This window comes from Nomascus leucogenys, chromosome 3 (genome assembly GCF_006542625.1).
Source record: "Nomascus leucogenys isolate Asia chromosome 3, Asia_NLE_v1, whole genome shotgun sequence".
Taxonomy (NCBI): domain Eukaryota; kingdom Metazoa; phylum Chordata; class Mammalia; order Primates; family Hylobatidae; genus Nomascus; species Nomascus leucogenys.
The window spans coordinates 149,285,882-149,301,315 of NC_044383.1; the positions used below are offsets into that span (position 1 = coordinate 149,285,882).

At 35.6% G+C, this 15,434-nt stretch overlaps 1 protein-coding gene across 6 annotated transcripts in view; it reads left to right on the forward strand.

The window, feature by feature from the left end:
* The window catches only part of QKI (QKI, KH domain containing RNA binding), a 165,152-nt gene that overhangs the window by 118,154 nt on the left and 31,564 nt on the right, over positions 1-15,434 (forward strand). For all 6 annotated transcript variants that reach the window (XR_004029409.1, XM_030809946.1, XM_030809947.1 and 3 more), the window contains exon 4: positions 4,486-4,629. Coding sequence is in view for 5 of the 6 variants with exons in the window: in XM_030809946.1 (XP_030665806.1) it covers positions 4,486-4,629 (144 nt within the window). In the remaining variant the exon portion in view is untranslated. The remainder of the gene's footprint in view (positions 1-4,485; positions 4,630-15,434) is intronic.

The following is a 15,434-nucleotide window of genomic DNA, read 5'->3' on the forward strand; positions in this document are numbered from 1 at the left end:
ATCCCAGATTGCCTTTATAATCTGCTTAAGAAACAATGAGATCACAGGGAGAAATAGTATTTGTATTAAATAATTACTAAGCTGCAGACTCACTGAAGGAATTTACTTTAACTCTTCTTGAGTTGGAATGGACTACAAGTAGAATGAATGTGGCTTCTGCGTAGAATGACCTCAAAGCCTTTTTTTGTGTGACATTTGATATGCACGTGGATGAAAGATTTTCTGAGGCCTGATGTGGAAAACGGGTTGGTGGGTCTCTCTCTTCACACTGCGCCCCCTCCAGAACACTAAAAGAGGTGCTTTTAGTGTTTATTTTCAATTGCTACATTGTTTGATTTTGAAGTGTCTGCTTCATTTATTCCTTGTGGTGAAAACTCAGTGGGTCCTTTTCATCTGGAAGTTCAGATCCCTCAGTTTTGCGTAAAATGTATATCATTGATGATTTTTCTCCCTCTGCTTTCTTTTTCTTTATATTGGTAGTTGGACATCTGTCTTTTCAGTTTCTGAACCTCTTGGACTAGTCCTCTAATATTATACAGTTCTGCACCATTTTTTTTTTCTCTGTCTTTTGCTACTTAGAGGGAGAGTTCCTCAGTTTGTCTTCCAACCTTCTATCAAGTTTTTCGTCTTTGCTCTCATGTTTTTTGTTGCAGGAGTTTCTATTTGTATTCAGAATTTTTAAATAGAGCATTCTTGTTTCAGCATTGTAGCGTCTTTTCTTAACTCTCTGAAGGGTCAGTTGTTCAAGTCTCCTGTCCCCAAGATGTGGGCCTGGGTTCCCTTGCTCTGCATGTGGAGCAGGGGAGATGGCTGGCCAGCCCAGCTGTCAGAGTGGAAGTTACCCTGTCAACTGTTCTCCTAATGCAGTTTGAGCAAGTGTTTTACTTCCTTTTGGAATCAGTTTCTGGTGCTGGGAATTAGGGAGTGCTTGATAGCTAGCCATTTGTGGACAGGGGATATGGGAATTGAACTGCTTTTCAGTGAGAGTTCATCTAGTCCTGCAATCTCAGCCCCACCCTCACCCCTATTTTCACTGCTGCCCATTTCCTCAGTATTTTTTGGGGGGATTGCAAGGAAATAAGTTTCTTAACTAGAGTCTGCTAAATTTTAAGTTAACCATCTGCTTTCTAGATTCTTAATTTTTAAATGGTTTCCTTTCCCATTTTCTTATTTCTTGTGAGTTTGGACATTTTATTTATTTATTTATAATAGACACAGGGTCTCACTGTTTCCCAGGCTGCTTTGAACTCCTGGGCTCAAGCAGTCCTCCTGCCTTGGCCCCCCAAAGTGCTGGGATTACAGGCATGAGCCACCGTGCCCTGCTGAGTTTGTACATTTTAAACTCTGCGGTGTTGTAGAAGAATTTTTGGTGGGAGTGTTAAGTACACGATTCCATTAATTTCTCCATCTTTGAAAATTTGTGCTCCTTCAATTGTTTTTAAAAGTGTAAGCAAAAATGTTTATTTTGAAGCAAACAGGGTAGATGTAGCTTTCTCCTATTTTTGTATTTTTAATTATCATTTAAGTTGTTGAATTAGTAAGAGTATGCATCGGCCAAGGTGTTTTACACCTTAAAAATGTATTCTTGCAATAAAGCAAAATGGCGAATAATAATGCAACTTTGTTTCTATTATGAAAATAAGTATTCCTTTTAAATTCTCTGGCTTTTCTCCATGTATAAAGGTTTCTGTGGCAAGTCAAATTTTAGTTTTTATTCTTAAGCTTTTCTCAAATATATTTTATTATAAATGTTCCTTAGTTTTCGTTGTATTAGTATCTATATGCATTAGTGTTTGATACATACACATAGAGCTTTTAATGTCTTTGTCTATTTATAATAACATCTGTATCACTTCTAGATTGGTTTGAGTGGATTGATTGGGGGGGGTGGTCTCATGTATTGCATTTTTCTTGCTGCTTTGCATGCCTGTTAATTTCTAATTGTATGCTAGACTTTTACCTTGTTGGGTGGATATTTTTATATTCCTATAAATATCTTTGAGCTTTGTCCTGGGACACAGTTAAGTTAGTTGGAAATAATTTGACGCATTTGGTCTTACTTTTAAAATGTATTTAGTTGTACTGGAACAATGCTCAGATTAGGTTTGGTTTTTTCCTACCACTGAGGCAAGACCTTTCTGTGTCCCTTACCCATGGGGAATCATTCAAGTCTTTCAGTTCTTGTTCTTTTCTAGAGCCAGGCACTTTGACCTGGAATCCTTTTGGGTGGTTCCTTCCCTGGCCTCTGGAATTTCCTCTCAAGTATGCAATGATCAGTGTTCAGCTGAATATTTGAGTGGCAGCTCTCCCAGGACTCTGTGAGCTCTGGCTGCCTCGGTTTCCCTGGACCCTTGCTTAGTCTCCTCATGGAGTCGTCTGGAGACTCTCAAGCCAGTGAGTGGGGGCAGTCATAGGCTCACCGCAGTTGTTCCCAACTCTGCGTCATTTGTCCTTAGTTGTCTGATGTCCAGTGGCTTGAAACTTGATATGTTTTGCCAGTTTTTTGGTTGTTTCAGCAGGAAGGTGAATCTGGTTCCTGTTACTATATCTTGCCTGGAAGCAGAAGTCGCTTATATATATGCATTTAGTCAAATAGGTGCACTTTTAGGTCCACCAAATAATACCAGACTAGTAGCTTTTGTAGGTCTCTCTCCAAAAAAAAAAAAAGATAAATAAAAATACAAATTTTGGTGAGAAAATACTGTTAGCATTCTTGAACATAACAATTGAAATCTGGATAACAAAACTAATTTTTCTTGCCACAGTTAGAGGTATTAATACACATTTTATTTCTTGCCATACAGATAACCCTGAGGTTTCCAATGTCTTGATTCATTGACTCCTTGGTTTCCCACTTAGTTTGCATGGTATACCCTAGTCAAAAAGAAATATTTCAGAGTTCTGTTTATTAAATATTTACTCTACAAACAACTTAATTAGTATTTATATTAAAAACAGTGAATTGAAACAGACTATACATTTTATTTGTAAATAACCACATTTTTACTAATAGCATTTGTATTTTCTTGAGTGCTGTTCAAATTCTCAAACTTTGGAATTAAATTTTTATACTGCCACCCTCTTTTCTTGTTCCACATTGATTTTTATATGTACTTGATTTTTATTACAGCAACCGCTAAAAACCTAGCTTTGTAATTATGACATCATCAAAAAGAATGCAATGTGACCTTATGTTGAAACAGTCAGATATTCTGAGCTAGTGGTTCACACAGTGTCGGACAGATGGTACCCCTGTAAAATGCTGTGCTGACTCAGAGTTCACTCTTTGGAAATACATAGATGGCCCAGCATAGGATTGTGTCTGATTTTTTTTTCCTGTATCCCCTTACAATATGTGGATGCATTTTCATCCTAAAGGTGTGTTAATTAAAAATAAAGCAGAAGCATTTACTGTTAAAATTTATTTTTAGCCTTATTGGCTAAGCTCAATCATGTGAATTGTTGCAGAAAGCAGTTTTATTATGCCTGCTTTATTTTCTTTTATTGGAATCTAACAATTAGGTAAATAGTAACTTCTAAAATAAAGGTCCAACAATAGCAGATATTTATTGTTTGCCTTTGGTACCTCGCTGTGTGCCAGGTGCATTTATATATACCATTTATATACTACTTATATTCTTATTTTATTTAAAAACACTTTCTCTAAAACTTAAAACAGCGATTCTGAAATTACGGCCAACTCTACTTAACCTTCCTGTAGCTTGACCAGGTTTTCAACATGGGGATATTTCTTACTTAGAAGACATTAAGGAAATATAGATATTCTCTGTGAAACTAGTATTTATGACTTGATATAATTAAAGAGTAGCCTTACAGTTAATTTTAAGATATGGTCTGATGGGAATATAAATAAAACTATTTTCATAATTACTGCATGAAATACTTAAAACAAGTGGTAGTCATCTTACGCAATAACATATATATGCAAAATACCTTTTCTAATGCTGAATACAACCAGTGTCATTAAAAGCAGTTGTAATGAAGTGGAAAGATCGCTGAATTAGAGAATGAAAACTTTGATTCAGCTCCTAAATTGACAGCCTGTTAGCTGTGTGACATTGAGAAGTGACCCCGTTAACCTTGATGACCTTCTGTTTACTCATAAGTAAAATGCAGAAATAATGACATGTTTCTCAAAGTGTTTTTCATGGTAATGTAAGGACAGTATCAGATGTATGTTTCTTAGTGCATAGGAGCACGCTAGGGGCTGATCTTTAGCATCTGGTTCTGTGCCTGGTGGTAGATAGTGCTCAGCAAATACTTGTTGAATTAATTATCATTTGACCCAGTAGTCTCACATTCAATCAAGCTTTGAGGACCCAGAAAAATAATTCAAAGACGTGTGCCATCATAGCAAAATAATGCAAACATAGCTGAAATAATTGACAACAGGTTAGTATTATGAAAGATGTACTCTCTCTTTAAAGAGAATAATTTTAATCATGTACTCTGTAAATTTTTTAGGAGGAGCAAAATAGAGGCAAGCCCAATTGGGAGCATCTAAATGAAGATTTACATGTACTAATCACTGTGGAAGATGCTCAGAACAGAGCAGAAATCAAATTGAAGAGAGCAGTTGAAGAAGTGAAGAAATTATTGGTACCTGCAGTAAGTAATAATTTCCAGACCTTAGATTTGGGCCTCGTCCTTTTTTGTCAGTTTATTTTAAATTATTGTAATGTTTATAAGGAATAGGTTACTGGTTATTAGAAATTTAAGCATAAAATTAAAAACACCTGACTGATATTTCTAATATAATAAAAATGTGAAGTTCATATTTAAGGGTCCTTTGACATTAAAAGGGGTTTTGGAGGGTGACATCTCATAAGAAATTATCCAGATGCTTTTGTGTTATCAGTTCTCCTTCCCTCCCGGTTTCTCTTTCCCCATCTCTTCCTTCTGCCCCCCTTCCTTGGGTTGGCTCCTTATTGTTACTTAACCCTTTAATATTTTTAGTAATAATAATTGCACCACTCCCAGTGTATTATTTTTTTTAAATGGGAAATGAAAAATAAATTACTGGTTTTCTGGGCCATTAATTTTTTTTTCTTATATTAGTAAAACTATGTGGAAATGTGGACCCTAATTTGCTATTGGAAAAACTAGGGCCGGGTGCGGTGGCTCACACCTGTAATCCCAGCACTTTGGGAGGCTGAGGTGGGTGGATCGCCTGAGGTCAGGAGTTCGAGCCCAGCCTGGCCAACGTGGTGAAATCCCATCTCTACTAAAAATACAAAAAATTAGTCGGGCGTGGTGGCAGGCGCCTGTAATCCCAGCTACGTGGGAGGCTGAGGCATGAGAATTGCTTGAGCCTCGGGGACAGAGGTTGCAGTGACCTGAGATTGCACTGCTGCACTCCAGCCTGGGTGTCAGAGTGAGACCCTGTCTCAAAAAAGAAAAGAAAAAACTAGGAATACTGTTAGTATTGTGTCCAACAAAAAGTACTGGTATTTACCTAAATGAGTTATGGTACCTGCTGCTTTTTATTTCCCAGATAGCCTGTTCTTTATTACCCTGATAGTTTATTCAACAAGTAAACTCACAAATCATAAACATTTCCCATTAACTTGATGAAATTAATTGCTTGGAATAAAAGAGTTTTATGTAAATTCTCTTGATAGATTTTATTTTTTTTTAATGATCAGGTTAAATATAAACTGAAATCTGTATTTGTGTACTATTAAACCATGGAATCTTTCTCATTTTCCTTAATTGTGTGGTATTGAAAAACTATAGAAAAGGAGATTTTTGAAAGTATACTGGGCAATTAGTGTCATGATCAGAAAAAGTTATTTAACATTGACTTTTACTGCTTTAATAACATTTTCTTTTCTGTAGCTTACTTTATTGTAAGAATACAGTATATAACATATAAAACATACAAATATATGTTGATCAACTATCAGGCTTCCAGACAACAGTGGGCTATTAGTTACATTTTGGGAGACTGGAAAGTTACACAAGGATTTTTGACGCAGTCTGTGTCCCTAACAACCTAACCCTCCCTTGTTGTTTGAGGATCAACTGGATATTGTTAGTATCTTTTAAATTTTCCATTTACCCAGTCACCTATAATCTCTTGTCTTGCTTACCATTTTTATTTCTAGTATTTAGCATAGAGCCCAGCACATAGCAATAACATAGTAAATTGAAAAATAAATGATTGAATCTTGTCATAAGGTAAAATCAGTTCCTTCATCTTCACTATAGAAATGCATAAAATAACTGAGTTTTCCTGAAGCATCAAATGATTTGGGTTTTTACTTAAATAAATGTGGGAGACAGAATACATCGTATTTTTGAGAACTCACTTCCTAGTTTTTGAATCCCAGCTTTGTGACTTTTAACTGTCTTCATTTTCTCATCTGTGAGATTGAAACATGGCCAGGCATGGTGACTCATGCCTATAATCCCAACACTTTGGGAGGCTGTGGTGGGAGAATCATTTGAGGTCAGGAGTTCAAGACCAGCCTGGGCAACATAGCAAGACCCCTTTATACAAAAAATTTAAAAAGTAGCTGGGTCTGGTGGCACTTGCCTGTAGTCCCAGCTACTTGGGAGACTAACGTGGAAGGATCGCTGAGGCCAAGAAGTTGAGCTATATGATAGCACCACTGCACTCCAGCCTGGGTGACAGAATAAGACCCTGTCCCTTAGGGGGAAAAAAAAAAGATTGGAGCATTATAAATCCCTATACTTCTTGTGAAGATTAAATGAGATGATACATGGAGAATACTTAGCATAATACCTAGCACATACATGCTCTATAAAAGTTTGTTGTTTCTATGTGATGTTGTCTAAGTAATACTGTTTTGCAATTGTATTCTTTACAAATGCTGATGCTAAAATGAATGCATTAATTCAAGTTGGAGAAAATGTACAGAAATAGTAGTTCCTTGCCAACTCACTGTTTACTGTTTTTGCAGAAGTTGCTTTGACTTCTATGAAAATGCAACATAAGGCTCATAAGTTTATCATTGCCTAAATATTTTCAAAAGCAAATATTTTATCTTGAAATTTACCTTTAATAGTGAGGCTCATAATTTTGTATTGTTGACAGTTTGAATAGCAGATGCTCAGTTACCTTGTGGATTAACAGAAATTGCAGGTCTTTTGGTTTGGAATTCTCAGTTATGCTTTTCTTGTTCCTTCAGTATTCTGTTGGATAGTTCAGACTTTCCAACTTGTTACCATGGTCCTGAAAAACACCAAGTTCAGTCAGGTTACTTCCTGTCTCTCTCAGATTTGCTTACCTTCCTTCATCCCCATTGCCTTTACCTACTTCAAACCATGCCTGTATCAGAACCCCACAACTGGTATTCCTTCTTCTGGGGCCTCTCAAACCCATCTTTACTTTGCAGTCTATTGTTACCTTTCCCTGCTTAAAGATTTTTTAGTGGTTCCTTCTTACTCTGAGAAAAGAATACAAAACTCCTTAGCATGGCCTACAAGTTTCTTCATGATTTGCCATAGCTTACCTTTCAGGTTTCATTTTTTTTACTTTTTGCTATACCTAAAGCACACACTCATATGTACACATCTTCCTCACCCTACCACAGATTGAGTTGTTCTGTATTTATTTGAATTTCTTAAACCTTCAGTCTTCTCACCTCTGGGCCTTTGTAGTTCTTTCAACAAATGTTAATTGAATGCCTGCTGTAGGTTAGACACTGTGACAGCTGGCAGGATACGCCAATAATAAATACAAGCTGACCAGCAAAGTGCCTGCCATCCTGAAGTTTACCTTCTGATTGGGGTTGGATTACTGACAATGAGGAAAACAAATATAGGCAGTACTCTGTTGTAACAAAGTGCTGCGAAGAAAAATAAAGCAGAATAAGGGTATAGAGAACTGGGATTAGGGAACTACTATTTTATGTAGGCTGGTTAGAGAAGGTGACATCTAAGAAAAAACCTTAGCGAAAAGTGCAGTGGCCCTGAGGCATTTTCAGAGAGTATCCAGGGGTCCAGTGAGGAGCTTAATGAGCAGGCTGAAGAGCAGTAGGAGGTGAAGTCAGTGGGGACGGGAGGCACTGGCAGATCTAAGGCCTGTAGGCATGGTAAGGAGATTGGGTTTTAGTCGGAGATGAGAAGCTGTTTATTGGAGGAGTTTGAGGAAAGGAGGGACAAAGTGTAATTTGTATTTCAAAGGATCATTCCAGCTGCTGGCCTGAGAATAGACTTTGAGGGCAGTGGGGAAAGCAGAGATTCCAATAAGGAAGTCTTTGCAGTTCAAGTTAGAGATGAAAGTGATTTGGAGTAGTGTTGAAGGTGCTGAGAAGTAGTCAGATCATGGATTTTTTTGAAGGTAAAACTGATAGGAATTTTGACAGACTTGGTGTGATATGATATGTGATAACTTCAAGCAATTGGAGTTGTCATTTATTTACACTTTTACAAGAGCAGGTTTGGGAGGAAAGTCAAAAAATTGGATTTGAAAGTGTAAAAGTGGATAGCAAATGTTGAATGGGCATTTGGTTATAACAGTCAGGAATTAGGTGAGAAAGTGGAACCTAGAATATATAGAATTAAGAATTATCATTAGATCAAAAGCTTTTTGAGCCATGAGACTGGATGTATCATCAAGAAATTGGATAGAAGTATAGAAGAAAAATTGAGGACTAAGCCTGGGGTGCTTCACCTTGTAACAGGAACAGGAGGATCCAGCAAGGGAGAGCAAAGCAGGGAGCTCCTGGATTTGGAGGAGAGGTGTTAGCCAGTCCTGGAAATCACGCTTAGACCTTATAGGTAGGAACAGAAAATCATCAGCCATTGGATTTGGCAAGTAGTGGTCATTGGTGACCTTGCCAGTCAATTTTTTTTTTTGGAACAGTGGGGATAAAAGTGTCACTGGCATGGGTTCAAGAAAGAATGGCACAAGAGGAAAAAGAACCCGGATTTTTTCCCCCTTGAGATTTTATTATGTTTATAAATAATCCTTCCAGTACTTTGGCCTCTCGGTTCTTTTATATTGCTTCACCTCCAGTGATCGTATCTTCCACTCTACCTCAGTCACCCAGCCTCATGGTAGTTCCTTAGACCTTTTTATTACCCCTAAAGACACCTTCCTAAAGAGGCAGCGGCAGAATGTCCAGTAGTGAACATTTCCCTTCTCTTCAGTGGAGGAGATGCTGGATCAGTTCGGCAGAGTTAATTAACTTGTGCATATATACTTGAAGGATAAGTCTCTTGAAGTGGAATTACTAGGTTAAAGGGTAAGCGCATTTTAAATTTTCTTATTTTATTCATGTTAAAATTTCTAAGTCGCCTTCAAGAAAATTTGTACCAATTTACTGTCCTGCCAGTATTGCACGAAAATGCCTATTTCTCAACACACACTCAAACCCTGGATATTATCAAACTTTGATCTTTGCTTTTTCTAATAGGCTTTTTTTAAAGCCCTTTAATTTCAAAATGTGAGTAAAATCTCTTGGTTCTTATAACTATTATTTAGGTCAGTTTTTGTATTAAGGAGCTTTGTGATACTTATGTAACATGAGATACTTTTGTAATGTAAGAACTTTATTTTTATCTTTAATGTTCACATCTTGAACTGTTTTTTTTAATGGGAAATATTCCATTTACATTATCATATAAAGAATGAATCAGTTCTTTTTTTTGGAAAGATAAAGTTCTTTTTTAGAAAAACAAAGAGTTTTGTGTATTTTAATCGGTTTGTGCCCATTTTGTTAGGTGTTGTATAGCAAAAAACATCTAGTCCAGGCTTGAGGGTCCTAGCAGGGTGGGGAGTAGGGAGGGGCAGACTTTTTGCTTAATATAAACTTTCATAAGGAAATGTAATATTTTGTATTTTTCCATCTGCTGAAAAGACTAATAAATCTGATTAAAGATTGTACTTCCTTCTCTTTGTGATGCAGTTCTATTTTTTAAAATAATTTTAAGATTGTAATGTTTCATCAGTTTGCATAACTTTACATGTAACTAAATGTTTAGTAAATCAGTTCAAATCTTTTCAATTCGTATTTGGGTTTCAAAACAATCTGGTAGACTTCTTTGTTTTTTACCAACAAGCGTGCAAACTTAGAGAAGCTTGAGCATTATAAGGGCAATTATACTTGTTTCTTTTCAGAGAACAGTTCAGTATTGTAATCATACTGCAAAAGTAATAAGAGTTTTGAGATAATCACACACCATTTATTAGTAGAATCAAATAATATTTTACCTGGAGAACATGTTTACTCTGGAAATGACACCAGTTTGTTTCAGATGTTTCTTTGATTTTGATGATCAATTTACTTTATTCCTTTTTGTTTCCTGGTGACAAAATATGAAATAACTAGGCAAGAGTTGTTTCTTGAGTTATATGTAGGTTTTTATCTAGTCTAAATTGGTTGACTTCAAATATCTACTTTTTTTTCTTCTTGATCCAATCTAGTTCTAGAGTTTTATCAATTTTATCAACCATTTTCTAAGTATTAGCTTTTGGTTTTGTTGATTTTTCTCAATTTTTTTTCTGTTTTATTGATATCTGCTTTTACATCTTTATTCTACCAAGGTTTAATTTTACTTGGGGACATCTTAAAGGTAGAAGATCAGTGATTTGGGACCTGTCTTTTGTACTTCTAAGACTTTTAAGGATATTCATTCCTCTCTGAGTAATGCTTTAGCTGTATCCAACAAATAATATTATGCTGTGTTTTCATTATCATTCAGTGCAAAAGTTTTTTCCAATTTTCTTTGTAATTTCTTCTTTGATCCGTGTTTTATTTCCAAATGTTTCCAAATATTTGAGACTTTTCTATTTATCATATTGTTGTAGATTTCTAATTTGTTATGCTCAGTATGTATTTGGTAAGACAGTAGTCTTTTTTAATCTAATAATAACTTTTTGATAGCCCAGCATATGGTCTGTTTTGATGAATGTTTCATGTACACTTAAAAGAATGTGAATTCTGCAGTAGTTGGGAGTATATTCTGTATTGTTTATAGATGAAGATAGTTGAAAATACTCAGATCTTCTCCTGTGTCTACCCTTTTTTTTCCTTTTCTCTAGTTTTGTCAGTTACTGAAAGAGGTTTGTAAAAATCTCCATTCATTCATTATAAAGATATACACACCAATGTGTTCTTGATGGCACTGAAAGTTCAAAAGAATTTGGTGTACACATGTACATGCATGCGTATCTATGTATGTAATCTGTCTATTACAGCTTATACAACATGTATGAACATGGTTTGGCATCATTAAAAAGTTTTACTCTATTTCATTTCATATGGTAGTAACTTTTTCCTTCTTTTAATTTTGAGGTCTTTGTTTTTTTCTCCCCAAATACCAGTTATTTCATGCAGCATGTTTTCTATAAAGATAATACTAAACAGTATGGCCTACTTGCGTTAGAGAGACTTTGTAAAGGTAGTAATTATTTTAATTATGTGGACATGCAAGGCACATACATGTTTCTTCTTCCTCTTTTTGCATTTTATGTGTTTAACCATGTAAGGGTTGGTTACTTGCAACTGCATGTCATTTGCAAGTTCAATTTGTGATCCCAAAAGGCACCATACCAACAGAGAGTACTTCTGTTCCCTCCCTACAAAATGTACCCTGTTTGCTAGTCATGATCTTGTCAATATAGGTTTTTATTTACAAGGAATAATAGCCCCCCAAAAAAATAAAATAATATAACATTACTAAAAAATAATATGTATAAAACTCTCTCCCCACACACGAGCACACATTGTGGGAATGCTTCTCAGGTATCAGATACCATCCTTCCTCCTTCCATTAATCCTCATTCATCTAGTTGGAAAGTAATACATGATATTTCTTAGTCAAGAGTTTATATGGATACATATTCTGTGATCTTTTGTGATCTTCTCAGAAGAGACCTAAAAAACACAAGAATGGTGAAATTGGAGGAATATTATGCTGGATTATGTTGATATTAAGATTGAGAAAGTAGAGATGAGGGATCCTATATCTTGTTTTCACTGTAATTTTCCCACAGTTTTAATAGGAAGTGGGGAGGTAAAAGATTTCCATTGGGGAGATAGAATACTAAGCTGAAAGGGCTAGACATTAAGTGATTTCAGGCAACTGAAGTTCATTGATGTTGTCTCATAATTTAAAACAGACTTTGGCACACAATATGTCTGCAGACCTAGACATTTCATAAAGTGTTGAAATAACAGGTCTTTTTCTTTATGGTGAGTAAAATTGTGTGTTTGTTTTCTCTGTATGTTTATAGGTATTTGAGAACTTGGATACAGATCAGTTTTTAACATATAGCTGATCTCTTTATGTACATGGAGGTCAGTACTATAAATGATCTAATACATGACGACAAATTTCCACCTGTGGGTTTTGAAATTTAAAGTTGTTGTCAGGAATATTATGACATTTGAAAATAGTCATCAAGACAAATGTTAATTTTAATTCATTTTCAAAAACACTACATGTTATAGAAATTTAGGATAATAGGCATCTGTCACAAAATGCACTTTTTAAAAGTTTGCATTTTGTGTTCCCCAAAGGTTCTTTTCTGTCTGCCATATGCATTTGACTCATAATTAACTGAGTATTAATTATAACCTGAAAATATTGAGTTAATGAATGAGAAGGTAACGGACATCATGACCATAGAGATATGGTAGTTTTATCTTTGATTTAGTTCTTTAACCAAATTGTTAATGAGTTGATGGTACTGCATTTATTTAGTTCTTGATCAAATATTGATCATTGAAATTTGTGGTATTGTTGGCCTTCTTTTCATTTTATTGGGAGAGAAGGAGAGGTATTAAAAGATATATTAGAAAACATCTAGAGATAATGTACTGGCTCCTTGATAGAGCTGTAATGGGAAAGAACATCTCTCATGTAAAGAAAGGTGTTGTTACTGATTCCTACCTTGCAGAGCCATTTTAATCTGAATGGGAAATCTGTCTGGGGACCCAGAGTGTGGTAATTAGCAGTCTCTTCAGAGTGTCAGAGCAGAATTACCATTGTAATGGTTTAGCTGCAGGATAAAAGGATTGAATTTGGGACTGCCTGTCTGCCAACCTAAATGAGTTGCCATGGGAATTTTCAAATGTGAGAGGCGTTTACTTAAAGCATTTTGGCGGGTTTGAATAAACTCATAAATTATAGGTTTGAAAGAAGCCAGTCCTTGCTTTCTCTCATATAGGCAAAACTGTATAGAAGGCTGATAGCTTCTTAAATTCTTAATGAGAATGAGTTGATCCATGTTCCCATGCAGGCAACCAGCTTATTCAGGCTTGTTTTTTCACTAAATATGGTACAATAAGCACATTTGAGGAAAGACATTTTGTTCCAAGTCTCTAGAGGAAAAAAGTGACAACTCTAGATATAAATTTCCCATCTTAATTTAACTATATTTTCAGATAATGCTATTATACTGATTCTTTGTTTTGCTTTAATAAACATTAACTAGATACTGACTGTAATTTTACTCAGTGCATGTAATAAATACATATTTTTATCTTCATCATAGTTTTTCTCACAAAGTAAGAACATTTAAAGCCCTTTTGGAAAATAAATAAGATACTTAGGTTTATAAACTGGATTATTCAGGTTGCATGTAACTACAACCTGCATATACATGGGTTCCGCACCCATGGATTCAGCCAATGAGGAAATTGCACAGAGTTTCAAAGAGAGCAAAAGTTAAATTTGCATCCTTCAAGCACTACATTGAATCCACATGAATGAAGTGATATGTGGGTGTTGCATTAGGTATTATAAGTAACCTAGAGATGATTTAAAGTAGACTGGAGCATGTGCGTAGGTTATATGCAAATACTATGCCATTTTATGTCATGGACTTGAGCATTCATGGATTTTGGTATCTGTAGATTTTGGTGTTCTGGAACCAGTTCCCCGCAGATAATAAGGGACAACTGTACTTTCAGAGAGAGCTTCAGCTCTCCCGTCTCTCAAAAGAATTAGATTTTGGTGTAACGACTTTTTAGTGAGAAAATGTTCGTGCAAATGTCTAAGGTGATGAACATCACTTACACTTTGTGTGCCCTCACTCATCCGCAAGTTATCAGCAATAGTAGTTCTTACGTTGGTGGTTTGTATCTGCCCTTCAGAAAAACACCCAAAGTACAATTTAAGCCAAAAATGTTGAGACTGTAAAATACTTTTAACAAAATAAACATGGTCTTTTTGGAGGTCTTAACATTGTCAAGCCATTAGGGTACAGTTGCATTAAGCAAATAATAATTTGGTTGTTACTAACCCTAGTGGCCTGAAAATGTGAATGCGTCTTTCAAAAATGTTTCACCAGGGAAATGTGGGTATTTTGAGGGAGAGAACAGTTGTTCAATTCAGGTGAGAAAGAGTAAAATTTTTTAAAGTACAATAAATTTTTTGTTTATATTTTAATCTTTACTGGTCAGTATGTAATCACACATCAGTGTAATCTGATTAAAATCCTGTAGCTCTAAGATAACTGTTGAACCATTAATAAAACTTGAGTCATTGACAGATAATATCCTAAAATCTCATTGAAGCGTAGAACGCAAAGACCTAAGTAGTCCTTACCAGAGATCTCTGTAATTTCTGCAGAGCTCCTTGGAATCACAGCCATCACCTTTGTGTGCTGTGTGTGAGGTACTCTCATGGGTGTGTGCTGCTTTGGGAAAAATGACGGCGGAGAAAAGCACTGCAGAAATTTAAATGTGCTGATTTTCTTTCCTGTGAAGAGGGACAATTCTAAGTAAAATCCAGTTCTATATCAGGGTTATAATTTTTATATTCTGTCTCCATGTTTCAGGTGTGTGACTTATTCTGCATTAGGACAACAGGCACATTGTCCTAACTAGAATTTTCACAAATAATTAAAAGCACCATTTATTTGGGTACAGTCCACACAGACAGATTAAGAAGTTTGCCAAGGTATAGGTTTTAAGACTTCCCTCAGCATCGTACCATAATTATCTAAATCATTGAGCAGCTATATAAAGCTTTGCTTACTGTCTCTCCAGCCGTAATGTTGCCTGGCAGTGACTCTGGCTTAAACACAACAGAGGGCTTTTCCTTAAACTTGAATGTTTAGTTTGATCAGGCTCCTTGGTGATAAAAAATCTGTCTTGTTTCTGGGAACTGAACAAGCTTTCCCAAAGAGAGACTCTGTATGAATAACATCCTCTTGATTCTTGTAGGGGTTCATTGAGGAACCGCTTCTTTCAACACAAGGTTTTGTTCAGGTTGACAAAAGGTTTATCTTGTAATTCTAAATTTTAGGCGTTGCAAATATTAAAAAAAAGGGACCCTGGGCATAGAATAATAGGGTCTAGGAAATATATATTAAATTAAATATCCCCTAGGAAATATTTTTGCATTTGTAAAGGAAGTCCTTTTACTTTAACTGTGTATTCCATGCACCCCTCAGAATTTGCATGTTCAGTTTGTAACACTTTATAATTGCT